At 44.6% G+C, this 22,552-nt stretch overlaps 1 protein-coding gene across 1 annotated transcript; it reads right to left on the bottom strand.

Moving 5' to 3' along the window:
* Positions 1–1,441: 1,441 nt before the first annotated feature.
* On the bottom strand, positions 1,442–21,207 carry LOC309407807 (guanylate cyclase soluble subunit beta-2-like; the record flags this gene model as incomplete). Its single annotated transcript, XM_082003451.1, has 16 exons — positions 1,442–2,221; positions 2,991–3,113; positions 3,202–3,416; positions 4,956–5,110; positions 5,397–5,543; positions 7,784–7,932; positions 8,691–9,011; positions 13,112–13,328; positions 14,872–14,975; positions 16,565–16,670; positions 16,747–16,967; positions 18,145–18,244; positions 18,642–18,802; positions 18,997–19,091; positions 19,954–20,096; positions 20,734–21,207. 16 exons carry the CDS (start codon positions 21,205–21,207, stop codon positions 2,070–2,072), a joined length of 2,883 nt encoding a protein of 960 aa, XP_081859577.1. The 3' UTR covers positions 1,442–2,069.
* Positions 21,208–22,552: the final 1,345 nt, after the last annotated feature.

The raw sequence follows: 22,552 nt of genomic DNA, 5'->3' as shown, positions 1-22,552 counted from the left end.
GATTGTTCTGTTGTGGGATGTTGTGTGTCTGAGGGTAACACACAGTCAAATGTTTAAAGTCTTGATACCCAACTTAACAATGATAATCCTTAAATGCATCTTCAACCTACGGTAGATCTCACCCTCACCAAAATAACGAACAGTGCCTAGACAGCAAAATCCTTATAAATAAGTTAGTTAATTAATTAATTAATCCTGCCATTCATAAAACTACCCTCTCTCAGAACGGTGCTGCTCAGCTGTACCGTGGAAAGTGCTACGTTAAAGGGTGCATCTACATCAGCATTTCAGTCAGGGTCAGGAGAACCCTCCTGAGTGAATTTCCTGGTCCAACCCGCTTACTGGACTCTGTTTCACGTCACAGAGTGGTCTCAAAGCACACGAATGGATCTCTTCTGGATGAAGCTAAGTCAGATGATGTGCTTGTAAGGTGCTCCAAAAGCTAACAGGTATTCAGCACATGGGACCACCCTGGCAAGCCCTCTGAAATACCTATAGTGTGGACAACAGCACTGATGGTTTCGCCCTACACATCCTCCTCCACTGGTCTGCGCTACTTGTTAACGTAGACAGGGCTGTACAGCACCCAGACAAGGGAGCTACTGTCTCAGAGATTTAAAAAGAAAATCTAACCAGGTGAAATTTCATCTTGTTATATTATAGAGAGGAGGAGATGCCTTTCATCAGTCCTACCTCTCTGTTTGGTGTTTAAAAAGCCTCACTCTTGCCGCAGAGGTGGAAATGTGATGCTCCACACTGTAACAGAGGAGTAACATTATCATCTCCTCCAGTGTGTTCTTGCTCAAAGTTCAAATGGGTCTCATGCTTGCATCCTTAGACAACGAATCCACACCCAAAGGCAATAAATCGGTGTGCAGGGCGCATCTCCTGTCAAAATCACCCAGTACAAGCACGTTCCAGCTACTCCAAGCTCCTGTCACTAAATTACTCCGTTCACAGGAGTGAGAGCACAATTTACGACGTGCCAAATTGCCCACAACCTTTATATCCATTGTGTCTTTGCTCCTACATCTTAAATCCCTGACAGCTGAACTTCAATTTTTCTCTGCCATTTCTGATCAGGCATAATCTAAGAATATATCAGCACAGAAGTAATTCAGCTGAAGAGCCTCTGACACCAGGTAAGTGATGTTGACTTTTAACACTGTTATTTGCAATGGTGTTAACATTAATTCCAGCACTGATAGGCTCTCTCTGTAGTCCTGAAACTTTAGTTTTGTTTAGCTGGGATGAGAAAATGAGAAATAAACTTGCAACTTTTTTGAAGGTCTCACACAGTTCACAGGCCTTGAACAGTCCTTCAGTGTTGTGATGAATTCGATGCTACGTAACTCCACTATGTGCACGTCCTTCTACGATTATCTAAGCCCAGTATGGAAAGCTGGTTCAAAAGTCACAGATGGTTTTTTTTTACTGTTGGATGCTATAAAGTACACGATATTATATCTTCAGGATGGAAAAATACAGGTTGTATTAGCTCTATTCTGCACTTCTACTGCATAATGCCTTGACCCAACAAAAGACCTGTTAAGAGATTAAATTGTCATTGCAGTTAAAATGTAGACCAAGCTCTGCTAACCTTACACGGGGAAGTTGTTGGCTGTGCTGAAGTCAAGGCAGATGGTCACTTCGGGGAGTATTTCCTCTATGGCAAGCGCTTGTTTGAGTAGGAATATTTCTAGCTGGATGAGTCACCTCTTTCTCAATTGCTGCATGAGATACCAAAAAGTGACGTTTACACAGGGGTATTCAAAGACACAGCAAAGGCTGAAAAATATGTCTTCAAAGCATCTTGCAGTGGTTTCCTTCTCCAGTGGGAGTATTAGATGGCATGTGTAGATTGACTAAAAAAAAATCCTCTATTGTTTTCTTTTTGCTGAAAATTGTGATGAAATTTCTTTTTTCTGTTTTTTCTTGGGTTTTGTGTTGGTTTTGTTTTCTTTTTTTTACAAAATCACATGGTACTTGACATACAAAATCAGTCCCATAACAGCGAAATGCACTAAATCATAATAAAATTGCTCTGTTTAATGTAAAAAGTAAGAAACTTAGAGTAAAGTGCAAAAATTAGAGCGAACGTTTCTAATCTGTGGCTCTTCGGTAGAAGGTTTGACTCTTCCCCGGTTTAGAGGACAAGGACGATCATCTGCGTGCTGGTTGCCATGGAGACTCCCATCACTTCTGGAATCATAAGTTTTGCCTGAAAGGAAACACTCCTTCAGCGTGAGTTTTTAATGACCGTAGAGGTTTGTGTTTGCCAGCACACCGTATACTAGATTAACTACCACATCTAAGCAGGTGGGAGGGAAGGGAATACGGTATTTTCTACTAATCAGGGACAACATATTTAGTCTGTATAAAATCCACAAAACACATAAATAGAATTACAAGACTTGCTGCATTAGATTAGGCTGTTATGGCATCAAATCCATCATCTCTCTTTGAAGTAGCTGATTCATTCTCATACTGGAGAATGAATTTTGGTCACAGAACATGGGCATGGCAATAAATCCTTCTGACTCCTGCAGGCGACTGGCTTGAGGACTGCCAGGCTGCACGGCCAGTGCTTCTCAGGCTTGAGTCGATAAGGGCTTCCCCGTGCCCACAAATAATGACAGCTTTTCTAGGGAAAGATGTGTGCATGAACCACTGGGACTGTCCACGCACAGAGCTGTCTAACGTTCACCAGTTCTGTACGCACTGCCAGAAGGACACTGGGGTGTGACAGCCATGTCAGCTTCTTTCTCCCTAGTGCACAATTAACACCTGGGATTGCTCTGAAGGTGAGTGTGCTTGGCCCTAAACAGTGTGCAGAACGGTTAGTTTCACCAACGTGGATATGTTGGCATGAATTTCTGGCTTGAGTGAAACAATAGTTATCCAGAAGAGGAATATAACACAGCTGCAAGATTCAGCCTCAATTACTTCCTAATTCTGTTGTCATTGCCACATAGTAACTAAATAACTACCTGTTAAATCTGCAGTTTTCGTTTGATTTCTTCTTTTGAGGCTGTTTTGTGCATCTGTGGGGCCATTGGTATACTTCATTGCAATGGCTGGGGTCCGGTCCTTCTCTGGCTGAGTCTGAGTAGCTGAAAAAAGAACAGAAAAGGATATTTAAGAGAGTTGTATTAACGTTCGTTTGTTCAAGGAGGGAAAGATATGTCGAGTTGACTCTACCTGGCTGATGACAACTTGGTATTGTTTCAGTCCTGCCTTCTTGAAAGGACTGAACAGATTCATGGCCGGAATCTAAGTCTTTCACTGGCCTTCCCATAATCTCGTTCTCAGTTGCAGTTTTATTTCTAATGAGGAAGTATGTGTGCATTTTCCCTTTGCCTTTCACTTCTATTTCTCCTCTTTCAGTCATCTCAAAGTTCTTGTATTTTAGGCATCTAAAATATCAGAATCAAAATGACATGTAAAATTCAAGATGAGCAAAAATGACACTGACGTTTTAGAAGAGCTATTGTAATCTAAGTAGTCAAATCACAACAGTTCGGGAAAAACAGTATTAATCCATGAGCAAATGAGGGTTTGTTTCAACTGTTTATTCAAGCCTGCTGTGCTTTTATAGCTTTACACATACAGCCTGATCAAAAATCAATGGATCACATAGTCAAATACTTCAGTATGGTGGAGGGTTCTTACTGACTAGTAAATAGAAATTAAGAACTGAGGCAGCCAATATCAGTTAGACAGAATTGTCTCTAGTCATTTCATCAGAGAAGGCAATCAGGTTCCTCAAGCATGATTTAGTCCTGGTAAATCCAGACTGGCTATTGCCGATTGCCTTCTTCATGTGTCCAACAATGGCTTCCAAGACGACTTGATTTTCACTGGGACTAACATGAGGCTGACCAGCCTATGGTTCCCCAGCCTGTCCTCCTTGACATTTTTCAGGTAGCTGTAACATCTGGCTTTCTTCAGTTGCTACAGTGCTGGTCTTCATGACCTTCCAAAGATGACAGTCAGCAGCACTGTAATGCCACCACCCAGCTCTCTCATTACCTTTGGAGGCATCCCATCTGCTCCTGTACGCTTCTATAGATTGAGATTTCTCAGAAGACCTATTCCGATCCTCTTCTAATACTGGTACTTCAGCTGTTCCTTGAGCCCTGACTCTAGGTGCAGGGACCTCGAACCTCGTCAGTGAAGACTGAGGCAAGAGAGGCCTTGAGTAACTCAGCCTTTATTGGGGCACTGTCACTAAATCACCTGCCACAGCAGGTCCACATTTCCATTTATACTTTTCTGCCAACATAGCAGAAGCTCCTCCTACTGCCTTTGAACCTTCCTTGCCCATTTCAATGCTAGTTGAGCTCTGGCTTTCCTAATATAATTCCTATGTGCCCAGACAACGTTTTTGTACTCCTCCTTTGTAGCTTTGTCTTCACTTCCACCTCTTGCATACATATTTTATGCATACATAAATTCTTGAAAATGAGTATTTAATTTTTAGTGACATGAGTTTTAGGAAACTTAAATTACTCACTGCATGAATAGGATAGTGTTTTATGCAGTTAATCCTTAGTAAGTGCAAATAAAACTGTTTTGCCACACATTGTTGTGTGAAATCAGAGAGATTTTAAAGCTTTTGTTATGCAGGATGTCAACTTAAATGTTCTGACAGTCTTTCTATCATCTACATCACCCTATCGGTACTTCCAAACAAACAATCACAATTATTTTTTTCCCATATTTTGCTTTCTAGGGAAGTCTGTTGAGACTCTCAAACCTCTGTCTCCCTATACAACTGCATTTGAAATAATCAGAACAAATAAAACTCTCTGCAAGCAGTGATTTTTCTTTATAAGTAAGCTGCCTAAATCCATGACTAGGACAAGCATCACCTACACTGAAAGCTGCAGCTGTCAAGGCAGTGTTTTTCAGCACAGCTTTTAAAAGGCAAAGTTCCCATCACAGTTACTCACTGATAGGCACTGGAGCTGAGATGAATTTTACTCGGCACGCCGTGACTCTCCATCCGGGAAGCTATATTCACCGTGTCTCCAAACAAGCAATAACGAGGCATCTTTTCTCCAACAACTCCAGCCAAGACAGGACCTGTATGGATCCCAACTCTAATCTTTACAAAGACATAAAACACCCCCCAGAAATGTCACTTGTTATTTAGCACCTTTCTTAATGCTATCCAGCCACCTAAAAGTTCATCCTATCACAACACTGGACACCAGTAAAATATCAAATAGCCACAGGGAGAGGCTCTTCGTGAAAAATGTACCCATGTGGGCCTTGCCCAAAGTCACAGAGGAGTCAGAAGCAGCTCTTTGATGTCCTACTGCAACACATTAACCAGAAGCCCAACCCAAGAAGCAGACAGACAGACGTGCGCCTTTGCATTGACAACTTACTTGGATAGGATTCCCAGAAACTGGGTTCTGTACTCCTTTGGCTGCTATTATCATCCCCAGGGCGAAGTTAGCAACTCGCTCAGCGTGAGTGGGCACGGGCACAGGGACCCCGCCTACCACCATATAGGCATCTCCAATTGTCTCCACCTTTAATTGAGAGGGACGAGCATATGAGCATGCCATAGATACCTTGCTCAGGTTAGTGCCTTGCTGTCTGGGGCTCCTGCACCAACCCTCCCTTTCTTCTAAAAGATGTTTCCAATCAGTACAAAGCTCTAGCATGTGTGAGTTTCCTCACACAAGATGGGGATCTTCTCCTTGCCTCCACGCTAAAAATTTCAATGCATTCTGTCCATGCTTACTTGACCCATTTTCGATGTCAGTGTGAGAGACCCTAAGGAGTAAGGGATGCTGTGCAAGTGTCAGCTATTTTGCCTTCCTCTTACCCAGGGCAGACCTACATGCAAAGAGCCATCCCCAGGCACAGACTCCCGAGCCAGGAGGTTATCCGATAGCTGAATGCTATTAATTAGCTCTAATTCACAATTGGTGTTAAAAGCATATTTCTTTTTTAAAAGATATTTCTTTTTCAAAAAGTCACAATCAATCAAGGGACTCTATTCACTGTTGATTATTACTAAGGGGTTCACATGAAATCAAGAAACCTGCAACCTCCAGGGTGTCGGAGAACACGAAGTGTGGACTAAGCAGTTTGGGAGCATCCTTCCTTACAACCAGCTGCTTTCCCACAACATGCTGCAGCCTGTGAGACAAATGCTGAAGGGTTCGTCCTCCTTCAGGCACCGAGTCTCTTTGAAGTGCATGATAAGGCACCTGATAAATACTCGGGGAGTCGTCCCTGTACCAGAGATTTGGCTAGGAATAGAACTTGAGAATTCTCAAATGTTTAAAATTCACTGTAAAAGACTGCTACACAGTAAGGAAAATTTCTAAATTGTTCTTATGAGACTTCATTGTTACATTTACCACCAGTAAATAAGAGATCAGTTTAAATTAGATTAATTGGATTTCTTAAAAATGAACACAAATAAGAGAGCGGGAGCATAATTTCATCTTAGGGTTTGTTCATTAACATAGTGACTCAAAACTGTTCAGCACATTAGTCTCAAAAAATGTGTTCCTGTACATGCCTTCTATCAGATAGCCAACCCCAAAGTAATGTCAGTCATTTTCTGTAACAAATTAAAAACAACTGTAAAAAGCTACTAATGCAAATAGATACCCTAATTATTTTTCAGCTGTGGTAGGAGATTTAATTTAACAAGATTTATTCATAACTTCAGATGTTTATAAGCTTGGGCCAAGTTTCTTTGATCAATGTCAATATTTCATGTCTTTCTCAGTTCCCTGAAACAGTAATCTCGTCCTCCCTCTCCACACCCTAGTAACCTCCTTCAATATTAATAGGAGATATATGCAGGCATCAAAAGGAGATTATTATAGTGACAGATAATTTACTCATGATGGATGATTTAGATAGAATATGATGCTAATTTATCCTAAAATCTGTGGGCCATATCCTGGATGCTTCAATTATTGAATACAGTTTCCTTGCCAAGGCAGAAATACTTCTGATTTCCCAGTACAATTTATTGCGGGATGAACTGCATGCCTTGCCTGAGCGAGGAATGAATGGGATTTGGATTTCACCCTTTACTATTTCTGCCTTCCTAAATATTTACTGTGCTGGGGTGGGGACAGACAGACACTTGGGACCTGCTCGTCAGCTCGTCAAATCTGGGTAGCTCTGGAGATGTCAATAACGCTATTATTATATGTCAAGCAGGGCTCTGATCCTTCCAGCACAGTTTGGAGACAACACGTGCATTACAGTCTAGATCTGATCAGTGCTCTTCGGGGTCAGCAGGAGATCTATACCTAAGATCTTCATGAAGCAAAATGAAGTCTAGTTATTATCTGTGTATTGTTTATAGGTTATTTCCCACCAAAGGGGACACTTAAAAGACATAGTGACCTATTTACAACAGGTTGGAATAAAAGCTAGGAAAATTATTCAAATTGGTTCATCAACTAAGATATCCTGTCATGCTGGGTAGGCATTTGAGAGAGAGGAGAGAGACATGTGTGAAAGAACAGCCATTCTGGTGTTAGTGTTGTGGAAAGAGTCTCTAGCCCATGATTATATGTTACATTCCTGTCCGAAAATTTTAAATATATTTAATCGCAACTCTGCCTGCTTTTTAGTTTCTCTGTATGGCCACTACAAATATGCAATACTTTATGGTTTATCAAAAATCATGCTGGGGGGGAGAGGATTTAAGTGTATTTAAAAACTAAAAACCAAAACAACAACAAGACGACCTTTTTTCAAACTATTTCTACAGCCTTTATCGATCAGTACATACCTTGTACACATCGTGCACCGTGGTCAGTCTGTCAAATCGCAGGTACATTGAATTTAACATGAGAACTATCTGAATAGGCTCACATTGGGCACAAATGTTGGTAAAGGTCACAACATCACTGAACAATATAGTGCACTCCTTGAACTCTCCTGTGAGCAGAAAGACCAGTAGTAAGTAGTTGTAGTGGCTGGACAATCATGCCAACTGTTTGAGACCTGTTTGCAAAGATTACTTTCTCGTCATTCTTTTAGGAAACATGACCTATCAGGTGTAATACTTATATACGGATGCTGATATGAACGAGAGATATCGATGCGAGAGTATATCAAATGTAAGAATCGTTGCACATCTCAAACAATCCAGACATCTGAATACATCCCTTTGTCCATCCATATTCAGGATATGCTTAGCTCTTGACCCCTAACGTCATATATGTGCTTACTAAAGGGAATTTAAGCATATTCTTACTCGCTATCCTTAATAACAGTGGGAATCATGATGATTCTACGTTTATAGATAGCATAGAGGAACTAAGAGAATTTTCTAAGACAGACAATTTCTTTATTCCTTTTTGAGCCCACATTTCCCTGTATACCCATGTTAAAAACAAAATCTCAGTTTACTGTTGCAACATTGAATGCTGTTCCTCGAATGGGCAGCTGCTACCACCTTTCACCTCCTAGGGAATAATTTTGGCAAATAGCTTCCAAAGCTTTGTTTGAAAGAATAGTCTAATCTTTATTACCAGTGAGATTAAGGGTCTGTGGTCCTCCCCCTACCATGAATGTCACCAAACAGAGAATGTACTCCACAACAGCAGCAATGGGGCTGTGCCAGCACCCCAGTCTCTCTACCACCATCAGCTGGTGCGTGAATCGTGCATCGCGAACGCATCCCATTCATTCACCTGCCTCAACTCGCTTCCCCTCTTTCAGCTGGTTGGCCACGTGCTGAGGAAGCATGGCGTAGAGCAGAGCTTCAGTCTTTTTCTTCTCTTCCTCCAGGTGCTTTGACAGTATCCGCAGTTCTTCCTTCTTCCTCTCCAGCTGGTTAGAGAGCTCCATCTCTGCCAGTCGCTGCTGATTGAGAAGAATCAAATCCCTGGTCACGTCGTGAGGCGCAATATCTGCAATATGCATCTGTCGCTCCTCCAGTTCATGCAAGGTGCGAAGCAAAGGTGAGCAGAGGTACAGCATGCACTGCAGGGACTCCATCCAGATCATCTGGCCTGTTCAAGACAAGAGTCGGTAAGAGTTTTCAGCTGCTTGGACTTTCACGTGATGCTCAGTATTACTGATGTTAATTTTAGGGGATGAGTTCTAAGGACAGTGGCTTTTTGTAGGGTCTGGGTCATCACAGGAATTACTCTGCTTCCTAGAATTAGAGGTGGGCTTGTTTGGAGGAGGTACACTAAGCAAATAAAAAAGTTTCAGGACCCAGAAAGCAGTCGCTCACTCATTGCAACTGCTGGGCAGAGCCCAACCGTGCTTCAGGTCCCTTCTCTTCACGAGGACCCCCAGTGCTCGCAGCATCTCTCCTCTGCTACTAGTCCTTGAGCTGTTCCTGGAGCCAGCCAGTCAGCATCACGCACAGGGGAACTGAGGCTCACAATGATTAAGTGAAACATTTAAAGTTTAATTTCACGGTGGGTAATATGTGGCCCCAGTAAAGTCAACGGAGCCTTCCTTCCTTCCTGGAAGCTGGATGTGGAAGCCGGAACCTTCAGTCACTATGATCATGCAAATAAGCAGGTACAAAAATGCCTGAAATGTAGAAGGGATTTTTGGTGGGGGATTGAGTTTTTGTTTTCTTTTTTGAGATTGGTTATGGGTTTGATTTTTTAAATTTTTTTTATAATTATTATTCTTTATTTGCTTCATAAGTTTCCTTGGTTTCTGAACACAATCTAGGAATTCCTATTTCTTTCTCTCTCACCCCATCCCCAGAGCAACTGGATAAACAGCTTGAAAACTAACAGGATTGGAACGTCAGAGATACCATGTGAATTAACCCCGACAGCATAAGAGGAAGTAAAATTGTACCTGTTGACTAGTTAAAGTTCCTTGTTTTGGTAACATCACTTTTTTCAAGGTCTCCCTAAACTCTTAATTTGTTCTGAATCTAAGGAATACCAGATTTGACATTCTTTTATGTAAAAGTGAAAGGAGAGAAGGGAAAATTAGGTCATATTATATAGTTCAGAGATGCAAAATTGAGGTCACAGAACAGTTAAACCAAATATCATAGTTAATTACAGAAATCAGAGAATCATTCCATACTCATGCGCCTCAGTAAAAAAAAAAAAAAGCAAATAAAATACCTTCTTTGCTACAATAATTTTTACTGGTAAACTCTTATGTAACATTGGGGGGTGAAGACAAATCAGAATCTGAAAATGTGACTACAAAAAATAAAAACGCAGCTAACTAATCTATTTTTATCCACCTTTGAAACCCAACCAGTAGCAAACAACTCCCCTCAAAGGCATAAATTAAGAATGAATCATGTACTCACATTTTAGGAATCAAAATGGATGGAGGCGCGGGGGGAGCCATTTCTTTCCTCCAGCTGGAGCAATGTTATCGGGACTTGGTCTCTAAGCACGTCCCTCGTCCCTGCCCCTGCCCGCCCCTCGCCCGGCAGACGGGGAGCGGTGCGTTGCTGCGGGGATGCTCACCCCCCTTTCGTTACGTGCCAAAGATGCAACCCAAGATCTGGGAACTGGCGTTGCCCGTGCTGGGCGGCTGGGCATGTTCCACGTACAAAGCAGTAATTTCTTTGGCAAAGAAAATTCTTAGCAGTGCAAGGCGATTCTGTGTGGGGCACATAGGCTGGTGTGGAGAGCTCTGGGGAGGTGAGACCTGGACAGATATTTTTTACACAGGTCAGTGCATCTCCATGCTGAGCCCGGTAGCTCCACGGGCAGAAGCTGGCTCTGAGGGCTGGCATTGTGTCCCTTCCACAGGTCCCCAGTGAAGCAGAAGGCCATAGCTGAAGGCTGGGGAGATCCGCAGGGCAACTGGCATTGGATCCCAACCAAAGCCAAGAGTGACAATACAACCATGTGACAGGGACGGCCCCAGAGCAACGCCTTACGTTATATATTTGGTTCTAAACTCTGCAAAGAAAAACACATAGGGCAGCATTATGGGGGAAACCCTTGTACCTTTTCTGTGAAATGGGCATGACTGGGCACCTTTCTGAGGTGCCTGTATGCACATGTGCACAGCATGGGGAAAACCCAGGAGGAATTAGAGGTCTGTGTGCCGTTCCAGGGCTACCAAGTCATTGGGCTCATAGAGGCTGGGTGAGGTAGTTCACACACCTGGAGTACTGCAAAGGTTGAACGGAATGACTCTTTAGGAAGGACAGGCAGGCAAGGAGGGGAGCTGCCTTTTATGTGAGGGAGCAAGGGAAATGCATGGAGCTCTGCCAAGGGCTGGATGATGAGCCAGCTGAGAGCTTTGAGATAAGGATTAGAGGGCAGACCAATGTGGGTGACATTGTGATGGGTGTCTGCTACAGATGCCCTGCTCAGGAAGATAAAGTAGATGAGACATTCTTAAGCCAAGTGGGGGAAGCCTCATGGTGGACTTGAGCTACTTCGATTTCTGCTGGACAGACATCACAGCAGGGCACAATCAGTTCAGGAGGTTTCTGGAGTGCACTGAGGCACTGACACAGGTGAACTTCCTGACACAAGTGACTGATGAGCCGATGAGGGCAGGTCCTGCTAGACCTGATACTTACAGATAGTGAAGACCTATGGATGTGAAAGCTGGGCGCGGCCTTGGCTGCAATGACTGTGTGATGGTGCAGTGCAGGAACTCAAGGAATGAACAGGGCAAAAAAACAAGATCGCAACCCTGGACTTCGGGAGACTGGACTTCGTCCCATTCAGGGATCTGCTTGGAAGAATCCCACGGGATACAGTCTTGGAAAGAAGGCGGCTCCAGAAGAGCTGGTTGATTTCCAAGGATCTCCTTTCCCAAGTTCAGGAATGGTCTATCCCGATGTGCAGTAAGTCAAGCAAACATGGCAGGGGCCTGCATGGATTAATAAGGAGCTCCTGACTAAACTCAAACATGAAAAAGAAAAAATACAGGAGGTGAAAGCTGGGTCAGGTCACCCCAGAGGAAGAGACAGGGTTGAAAAAGCCAAAACCCACCTGAAGTTGCATCTGTTGATGAAGAAGGGCTTCTATGGGTGTATGAGCATCAAAAGGAAGACTAGTGAAAATGTGGGCCTGCTGCTGAATGGCGCAAGTGATCTGCTGAGAAAGGATATGGAAAAGTTTAAGGTCTCAGTGCCTTCTTTCCTTCAGTCTTTGCTGATAAGAATCACCCTTCAGGAATCCCAGGGCCCTGAGACCAGTGGAAAAGTCTGGAGTTATGAAGACCTACCATCAGCACAGGAGGTTCAGGTTAGTAAACATTTAAACAAACAGGATATAGAGAAGTCCACGAGACCTGATGTGATGCATCCAGGAATGCTGAGGGAGCTGGCCAGCGTGATTGCGAGGCCACGCTCCATTAGTTTTGAAAGTTGTGGTGACTGGGGGAGGTTCCTGAGGACTGGAAGAAAGTAACTGTCACTCCTACTTTCAAGGAGCAATGGATGGAGGGCCTGGGAAGGCTTGGAGCATCTGTCATATAAGGAGAAGCTAACAGAGCTGGGGTTGTTCAGCCTAGAGAAGACAAGCCTCAGGGGGAGCTTATCAATATGTATAAATACCTGATAGGAGGGAGTAAAAAATGTGTTGCTCAGTGGTATCCAACAAAAGGACAAGAAACAATTTCTCCATCCTTGAACACATTGAAAACCCAACTAGACATGGTCCTGAGTAACATGCTCTAGTTGACCCTGCTTTGAGTGGGGATGGACTAGACAGTCTCCAGAGGTCCCTTCCAAACTCAACTGGAGTTCAGTCAATTCTGTGACTCGGTGAATAACTGAGACTAGAGGTGGTTCAGGAAACAATCTAATCCTCCCCCAGCCTTGCCCCTGTTACTCAGGAGACCTGCAAAGACGTGGGGTTTGCAGCATTAGAAAACCACCGTCTTTCTAAGCCTTTCAAATGGGAGTGCAGTTGTTATTTCTGACTGAAAGCCTTCAAAATCTGGTGAGGTAATAGCAGAATTTGTCTACAAGCACCTTAGAGTACTGTTTCTCTAAACAGAACCATCTAATCCTCTCCTCACTGCACAAAGACAAGGCCATTTATTAGGACTTATGTGAAGCCAGGAGTCCACAGAAAGGCATTAGTTCAACACTGGCATAATTCCTGATTTCATATGAACACTTATGCTGTTGAAAAGAGTGAACTACCTCTCAGCTCCAGCATTGGCCGTTGTTTCCATGATTCTGGCATCATCTCTCTTCTAGTCTGGAAAACAAATTGGCTGTTGATGAATTTCTGAATGCTAGTGATGGTGAAGGGTACTTCTGGGTGAACAATACTGAAATAGTGATCCAAGCAGACGCCCATGGTCTGAAGGCCAGGTACAATCTTCTGAATGCTCACCCCAGCTTGCTTCACTCTGAGCTTAAAAAGAAAATATGAACAATGTGTTATAATTCATACCCTGCCTGGGTTCAGGTCAAGCTATAGCTGGTCACTCTTTATGCATGTACACACACTTAGCCTTACTATACCACATGGCTTATTTCTGAGCAAAGTTTCTATCGTATTAGTGTATTACTGCAAAGCTCTGAATGAGTCTCCATAGCAAGACAAAGCCCCCAGAAAGGAATGTTATTCCCCAAATGCTCTTCCCTATCAACTGTTAAAAACAAAACAAAATTATCTGCAGTTATCCTTGCTTGCATTTGTGTAGGGTTAACAAATAGCCTTACAGAGCTGCAAGAGACTATTAGACATACCAGAGCGTGTCCTGCATTACAAACAGAAAATAACTGTGGCATAAAACATCTTGGCAAATTTTAATTTTCTAATAGATGCCATGGGTTACCTTCTCTTAACCATTGCCGTGTAAAGGTTTAGTCATTCTCTTTTAGCCTGCTGACCATACATGAACTCTTAACTCCTGCAGAAATGACCACCTTGCCTTCACTGCTTGTCATCAGAGTTATTGAAGCTCTGACCTAGCTACTAATAATGGGTGCAGGACTTGCCCTTTTTCCACACCAGTAATTTTATCAAATTATGCAGACTGGATGTCTTGGAACGTTTAAAACTCTGAAATTTGGCTAATGTGGACGGTGGCACAAAGCAGACTATCTGGTCTGGAATGTCTATCAGCCTGATGCCAAAACATGTTCCCTGAGTGGCTGTATTCAGCTTGCTCCTGCTGTCCTATTCTCAGCTTCTCCTTTCTTTGCTCCTGTCTGAAGCTAATATTCTCTGCACAGAACTGGCAGCAAGAGGAACTGTAGCTTGGTGGGAACCCAGGCTAGCTGGAAACCAGACACGGGGCAGTCCCTGCCAAAAACAGGGCAATTCCCTTCCTGCAGAGTATGCGTGCACAGAAGAGGAGACTCAATCCTCCCCCAGAAGATGAAGAGGTTTTTGGGTCCAGTTCCTACTAGATGGGGTTGCGTGCTGCCCGATTTAGTAGGTAGCTGGGTTTTTGCAGCAGAAGCGTGTAGGAGTAGACTCAGGAAGCATGTAGAGCCTCGGTTGCCAGCAAAGCCTTACAAAAGCCTTTGGATAGATTAGTAACTGAGCGGAGAGGGTGACTAGCTGTGAGTACAAAGACACCTTAAAGGATGGGTCATGTCTCTGGCACATCCAAGGGAGGGAAGGTGGCCAGAAACCTCAGAAAATTCTGTTAGCGTTTGTTAACTGATAGACTGCTGCAATAAACCTTGTTGGCGTATTTGCAGCTGTTTCAGACACGGTAATCTCGATAAATTCAAAGGAGATTCCTATTGGAAACGATCCAAACCCAGTTGTTGTGAGTGACCTTTATTGCATGTCTCCGTACAGAGCACTTCTGCAAATCCCACAAATGAGCGTGCACTGTGTACAGAGCACGGGCAGCAGTGAACTGTAGGACAGACAAAACAGACGAAAATTACTACGAGGTTTATGCAGACTAAAGGCCCTTACCACATGCTCGTCCTACCTCTTTGTCAAAAACCATATGAAAGGGAAGTCCATTGCAAAATGTTTTTGTGTCAATCCAGAGGCTTTTGGGATAAACAGGATCAAACCCTCTCAGGAGCTTACCTGTGGCAAGATAAATGTGTAGTTTTTAATCGGGTTGCACCTCATAAAACCAGTCAGCATTACTTTTTAGCATGCAGTGAGACAGGACCCTATACCATAATGAGCGAAGACAAAGTAAACAGTGTGTGGGTCCAGAAACGTGCATTCATCTGTGCTAAATACTCTGCAGTTTAATACACAGCTGATTAGCAACTAATCTGAGTTGGCTGAGAGTTTAAAACTTAACCACACAAAAAGCACAGAGCGTTAGACGCATGAAATTATGTGGAAACAATAGGAATAGATGAACAACTGTAGATGTTGCTGCTCTATGAATTTGCAGATGTCGTAGCAATATAAGACAGCTATATCCCACAAAAATGTACACAGAAGTGGATTTAATATAGTCTGCTAGCTACTAAGGAACACATATGGAGTAAAAACCCAGCATGATCTGGGTTTCAGTCTCCTATACAAAGAACTCCAGCCCGTAGTGCAAAGACCAAATTACTGTTTGGTTTCTATTTTACTTACCCTGAGTTTTTTTCAAAATGGTCACAAATCTACAGAGCAGGTTGTGCTTGCGAGCAAACAGGTATTTTTGTAAAATGAATAAAATGGGTAAAAGAGTCAAAAGGGCTCATCTGACTGACGCACCCAAAGCCTTTGATCTTCACAGTATAAACTTGGATTCTCCAATAACCCACAATAACCAAAAGGATGATTACTTCAAGTCACCTCTTTCTCCCAGACGGTGGCTATGACGGCTACTCTAGTAAATTCTGCTTGATAACAAATGCTCAAGTCGCTTAGGAGACTGGTTAAAGAGATTACAAATTTAAGACCTAACTTTTAGACCTCTTACTGCTTCAGGAGAAGTCAATGTGGGTTTTTCATTTTTCAAAGTCTGGCCCTTGATATCTTTTGCATTTCTTGTTAAAGGATTTTATTTTTTAAGTAATAATGCTACTCTAAAATTTTATTTTCAATATATATAAATTTCTTACTCAATACATCTGCTCTTGTAATGCACGTGGCATTGCACCAGATGATACCAAGTTCAATTTTTCACTCCTCCCAGAATCCAGACAGCTTGACAATACTGAGCTGGATGCTCACTCCTCTTGGGGAATCAAAAGATCCTAACTGAAAAAATCCTTCCATTTTATAAACATGTAAAATATAAAGGTATAAACAGAGATTACTAGATGAGCAGTAGATTTTTGGTAGCAGAGGAATTTAAAAGAGAAAACACGCTTTTAAATTCATCATCTTAGACCAAGTGACATGAGAAGGAAGTATCAAATGTACCACACAATGACATTTTACAGAATACTTTTCAGAAGAAAACCCTGTTTCAGAGATAAAAGTGACAGGTCATATTCCATTTAAGTATCTGTCATTACCAAGCATGCTTATTATCTGCAATCTTTCTTTGATTACCAATGCCTAACCAAAAGAAACTTAACCAGAAACATTTTGAAAAGTTGCAGAGGAAAAATGAATGGTAACTTCAAAATAGATAGGTGGGTGAAGATAGGGAGGCTTACTGACTTTCTTACTGAAGAGACTCGGAAATGATGACAAGCTCCCTCTGAATGATCTCTCACCTTTTCCTAATGTGATTATTCCTCTGATTGTTTTCCAGTGACTTTTCTTGACAGGACAAACAGAGCTTCCTCTGTCTCTAATTGTATTCTTGGCTTTTTCAAGGTCCTGTTGAAATAAATTCAAAGGGAAATTCAAGGGTGTTTTTATTTTAATAATAAAGTGGTAATTAATATTAAAATACCTCTTTATTACGTTGGTTCTCAATTTGTTTTTCAGAGTCAGCGAGATATTGAGGTGAGGAAGAAAATTCATTTCTTTCCTTGTATGAAAATACAGGGTTTTGAGTGACAAGGAAAACAACATGTTCTTTTTTCCCAGTTCTTTCTTCTTCTTCTGTTTGATTGACTATTTCCATTGAAATCTCAATGTTAAAAAAATCCAGGGCTGCTGCACCGATGATTCCTGAAGGGGAAACAAAAGACAAAGTGTTGCCAAGAACAAATCCTTTCCGTGTTCCCTTTCAGAGGGCCCACAGTGGAATTTCACTGTTTCAGAAACCACTTTTCCAAAGGACTCTGGGAGAAGAAAGACCTGTGTCAGACCTACGAGAAGAAACAACCTATGTCGTTCCTACCACCGTTGCCATGATAAGTATATGTGCATAGGAGAGAAGCTTTAAAGTTACGGTTTCTTTTGCCTTGTCTGATGACAAATGCTTATTTTCCCTAGAAGCAGCTCAGCAAGATATCTGAAGAATGTGTCCAAATACTCATACATAGCAATAATACGAATATCCATTAATCCAAAAAGTGCAGGGGGTCTGAAGAGATTCTGCTATAACAATCTATTTCTGTCATTGCAGTATATTTTCTTTGGAAAGGAAGGAAATGTCTTTCATGAAGATGCACAATCAGTCCTCTCATTTCTGCTTAGCTATTAGGCAAAATACTGGACAATGACATGAAAAGCTGTCTGAAATTCCAAATACTTCTGTGCTTCAATAGGAATATGAAATGAGTTTTGACAAAGGGGGAAGTTTTGATAAACTGCTAAATTCAACAGCATCTATGAGAGAAAGGAATATGATCATTTCTTACAGACTTAACAGCTGTTTAACCCTTGCACGAGTACAACTGGGGAGATTCCTATAAATGCCAGTAAAAGATTCAGTTTTGAGCAGGGCTCAATAACAGTTTTACAGACTGCACGTACTGCAGGAGTATGTATTACAGGATGGATGGATGTCTTGAAATCAGCTATAACTTCTACTTCACTATAATTTAGGGAGCACGAGTCACTGAGAACTAATCAACAGTTAGACACAATGCACACCATGAACTTTTAATTTTTCTTCCAGGAAGGGAATTCTATAGGAGTTCTATAGCAGGAGTGGAGGACACTTATGGCCTGGGTTGTCATATCATAAGTCTTGATGGAAGCTACTGGGAGCTAGGAGTGATCAAGCAGTAGGGAAATGCCAAGGTCAGATGTCTGGTGACTACCAGGCTTCAATTCCATGTCCAGTCCTCACCTGAAAAAAGATCTTGAAATCTGAGAAAAGTGTAACTGCAAATATATGATTACTCTGTATACATATTTCATTACCAGATGATCCGTACTCTGCATTCTATCTGATTACCTGGCACAATATGGCACAGTCCTCTTCTGTCTGAATAGTAATGTAAATGCATTGATCCGTCTTCATTCTTTTCTACTCTAAAAGACGGTGCATTCATCTCCTGAGGAAAAAACAAACAAAAGCAAAGCCTCAATATCTTTTTCTGATAAAGAGTACTGGTGAATTCCACTTGCACAAAAGCATCCCATGTCTTAATAAAATAAGCGGTAATGTCAATAAGCTGAAAAACAGAAAATCAAATATGCTCACCTGTGAAGGAAAATCTACAATGCATTAGAGCCAAGGTACTAAACAATATCTAATGTTGAGGATTACTCAGAAAAAAAAAAATTTTTTAATTGTCCTAACATTTTGGAGTAATCAGTTTCAGAACAGAGGAGGGCCTGGTATAGCATCTTTTCCCTTTATTCGTTCACACCTATGAGATGCTGTTCCTTGGGTTGCAAACTCTGGCGGAGTCCACCCATACCTGCTCAGTAATTACTACTCGAACTTGCCTGGTAAGAAAGGGACAGGTAGCTGTGCAATGCATCCAGGTTCTCTATGAACTCGTAGAGATTTCCACCCAGTGTCCTCAGCATGTGGTCATAGCCTGAGCGTTTACAGAATTCAAAGAAATACTCTCCAAACTCTCTCAGAACCATGTCAGCAGGAACACCTGGCAAAATAAAGATACCTTAGTGAATAAGAAAGGCTTGGAAGTTCTTGAAATGCTGTCAGGTGGATTAAGAGTGAACGCAGAAAATCTGCAACATAAGGAGGGCATTCCAAAGAGCACAGGAGACTAAAACCTGGGCTGCAGTCTCAGGCTTGACCCAGGATGGTACATTTTTGAAGCACGGTGACACCTACCTAATATTTTGCAGGCTTTGTCGACGAGCTGCATTGTGATCTCATCTTTGTAAACTTCAAAAGTCAAGAAAGAATCCTGGACTCCTGCCTGCAGTCTGCAACAGAGAAGACAATATTTTTGTCTCAGCAGTGCTGTAAGTAAAACGTGCTTGGGTGACCCAACTGGCATTCATTAAGCATCACGTTTGCGGTTAACCCACTCCTTAACCTCCTTCAAGCGTTATACTGGAACACACTACTTCCCCTAATGGTTTAAGAGTGTTGCCTTAACATGGCTGAATGGTGGTGCCCACCTCTCCATTTCTGCCATTTCACATTACGCTATTATGGCAAACTCTTTCGAGGATTAGGGCATCATGCTGCGGGGTGCTAGAGCAAGTGGGGTCTTAGTTTGTCTTCTGGTCTACTGGCTTGTCGTTCAATGTGGCCATAATATCAAGCTCTTGGGTCTCCACAGACTTGACCAAAAACTTGCTCATTTTTTATATTGGCTTCAGTGGCTATTATATATACGTATCTAAGTATCGTTTATATATCTTTATATCTTGGAAAATACCATATAGCTCATAACATAAAGACAAAACCAAAGAAGATGATATATTTAGCTGCTTTTCTGAAAGTACTGGAATTAAACTGACTTCACATCAAGGATGACATCTTTTCAGTGTAATTACTTTTCAATATTGTCACAGTGAGCCAGCGAGTCTGTTGCGCAATTGTCTATAAGACTACATGTCATCCTTAACTATCTGATATAACAAATTAATTGGGAAAAATTAGTATCAGCCCATGAGGCGATACAAGGTAAGAAACTCTTGCTTTTACCCTGCTGGTTACTTCTAATAATTACTTGAGATACACATCAGCTGCCATTTACCAGTGAGAAATTATAACCCCCCGCTGCTAAATTCCTAAGCATTTTCTTTCAATACACCACATTTATTGGGAACGTATTACCTTAATTTTTCCCATGTTTCTTCACCATACTTTTCAACCACCAAAGACTTCAGGCATGTATTTATAAATCCATACTGCAAAAGCAAATATGTGAACATGGAAAAGACGTGCCGATTTTCAAAACGCAGCCCAAACACGCCGCCCTGTCGTATTTCAGTACATTTTATATTGCAAAGGAGCGAGTAACAGCGCTTGACAGCCCTCGTGCCTCTCAGCGAGCAGCACGGCCGGTACCTCAGCGTTCCAGCAGCGCCGGCGGATCGGGGCAAACCCGCGCGGTCCCGCTCTGCGGATGCGGGCCCCGGCCACCCCGCCCCGCCCGCAGCCTAGCGCGCGCCCCCGCGGCGGCCCGGCAGCGGCCACGCGCAGCCGCGGCGCCGGGAGGTGCGCGTGGCGCTGCCGTGACTCTCGGTTTTTGGCATTAGTACCGACAAACCGTACGCTGGGGGTGGCGGCGGAGGGAATGGTAAAAGAACAAGCGTAAGGAGCAGCAGCAGCAGCCCAAGGGCGGTGTGGTCCAAATCCCCCGCAGCAATGCGGGGCAGCATCCCGCTCCCGGCACGGCAGGCAGCAGCTCCCGGCCGGCCGGTCTCTGGGGGCCGGGGCGGCCTGCCTGTCCCCGGTAGCAGCGGTCTGTCTGTCCCGGCTCACCCCCCGCTGCCTTCCCCGGGGGGTACGGAGAAGAAGGCCGCCTGACTCTGCGGGTCCACGCAGCCCGGCGCCGGGAGCCCCCGCCCGCCCGCCGCCGCCCCGTCGGCCGCCGCCCCGCCGGCCGCTCACCATCCTGCCGCCGCGGCAGCCGCCCCCGGCCCCGCCGCTCCCGCCGCGGCCGGCCCGGGGGTGCGGCACGGCCGGGCCCGGCCCCGCCGCTCCCGCCGCTGCCGCCGCGGTGGCCGCGCGCAGAGCGGCGCCGGCGGCGCACGCGGGGCTGCCCGGGAAGGCGCGGCCCCGGCTGCCCCGCGCCCGCCCGCCTGGCGCGCTTTCCCGAGCCGGCGGTGTGGCAGGAGCTCCGAGTGGTGCCGGAGAGCACCTCGGTGAAACGGCATCACTGACACGGCTGCGGGGCACGGCCGTGTCCCGGCCCTGCTGCCCCGCTGCCGGAGCCTGCGGCGGGGCCAGGCGGGACGTGTGCGGGTAGACCCGGCTGGGCGCTGCGCGGCCAGGGTCACCGGGTCCCGGCCTCCCGAGGCCTCGCTGGGGCGAGCGGCCAGGAGGGTGGCAGGAGAGCAGGGTGTCTGTTTCCAGGGCTTTCATAAAACTGCTCTTAGCAGAGCGGGAGTGGTAATGGTGGAGTCAATAACCAGGCTTGCCCAAGCGTAGGAAGTCTGTAGGGAGAAGCAGCCTCTTTCATTCGCCGGTGGATGCTGCTGAGCCGTGCGTTGCTGCCGTGGGCCTGACGAGAAGCAGGAGGTGAAGCCACCTGCACCCGGCCACCCATCGTCCAGGCGGCGTGTGCAGCCGTGCAGCCTGCCGGGGAGGAAAGGACAGCAGCCGGGATGGACGCAGGAATATGGTGACCAGTGTTAGATGCAATGAATTCATGAGTTTTAGTGCCTGGCAGAGTGATCTGATTTCCTAAGTTTGTTTTTGGAAGAATTATTTGTAGGTCACTTTCAAGAGTGAATTGTGGGAGGACACGATGGAGAACTGTCTGTGGAGAAGCACTCTCTGCCTGGTGAAGACGAGCTTCTGTTCTCTGTCAGCCGCGCGCGCACACGCGCAGCCCTGCAGGAGGTGAAGCCCTGTTTCACCTCTTGCTGCTGCCGTTCGGTGCAGGGGTTGCGGGACGCTACAGGGGCCCCCGTGCTGAGCCAGCGCTCGGTGCCGCTCTGGCAGGGAGGGTTTTGCTCGTGCCGTGCTGATTCCGAGATTGTGTGCGCCTTGTTCTGCCCCCCATCCTCTTCACAGGTGCCGTACGTGTTCAGCGGGCACATCCCAACCGGGCGGCAGCCCTGCACTGGGCACGGGTGCTGCTCTTGCAACGATCGCAGCCCTCCCGCCAGACCCACCACCTCCCCTGTGCTCCCCTTCCCATCCTGCAGATGCCAGGGACTCTCACGAGATGTCACTGATCGATAAACCATGTTTCTTCTCAAAAGCTGTCCTCTCAGCCAAATGCTGCTGGGAGCCAGGCTCAGGAGGAGAGAAATAACGAAGGCCCGTACACTCGCTGTATTCCCACTGCTGCGTGTTGAGGAATAGCTTAGTATAGACCTACGTACGCAAACCCCTCTCTATTTCCTGGACAATATAAAATATTTATTTAAACGTACACCTGTCGGAGCTAAGGTTAGCCAGCGCGACAGGCGCCCAGCCTCTTGGTTTGCTGTCCGTACTGCTGTTGTAAGGAGCATCCGTGCTTGCTGCAGGCAGCTCTGCAAGGGGTGGTGCTGGACCCGCAGCCCCCAGCCCCGCCGCCCACCCGGCGGCCCCTGGGGGGAACCTCTCCCCGCCGGAGCAGCAGAGCTGCTTTCCGTGCGGATGTACGGCTGTCCCCCAGACAGAGTAAAGACACCCTTATTTTAGTTCTCTTAAAAATGGCGCCTCAATCGTGCAGCTGAGCTTATAGCAGCCTGCAGGGGAATTGCAAATAATGGGT

This window comes from Phaethon aethereus, assembly GCF_964289735.1.
Source record: "Phaethon aethereus genome assembly, chromosome: 9".
In the NCBI taxonomy this organism is placed as follows: Eukaryota; Metazoa; Chordata; class Aves; order Phaethontiformes; family Phaethontidae; genus Phaethon; species Phaethon aethereus.
Note: the sequence above shows the minus strand (reverse complement) of the source record. Positions and strands in the feature narration are given on the sequence as shown.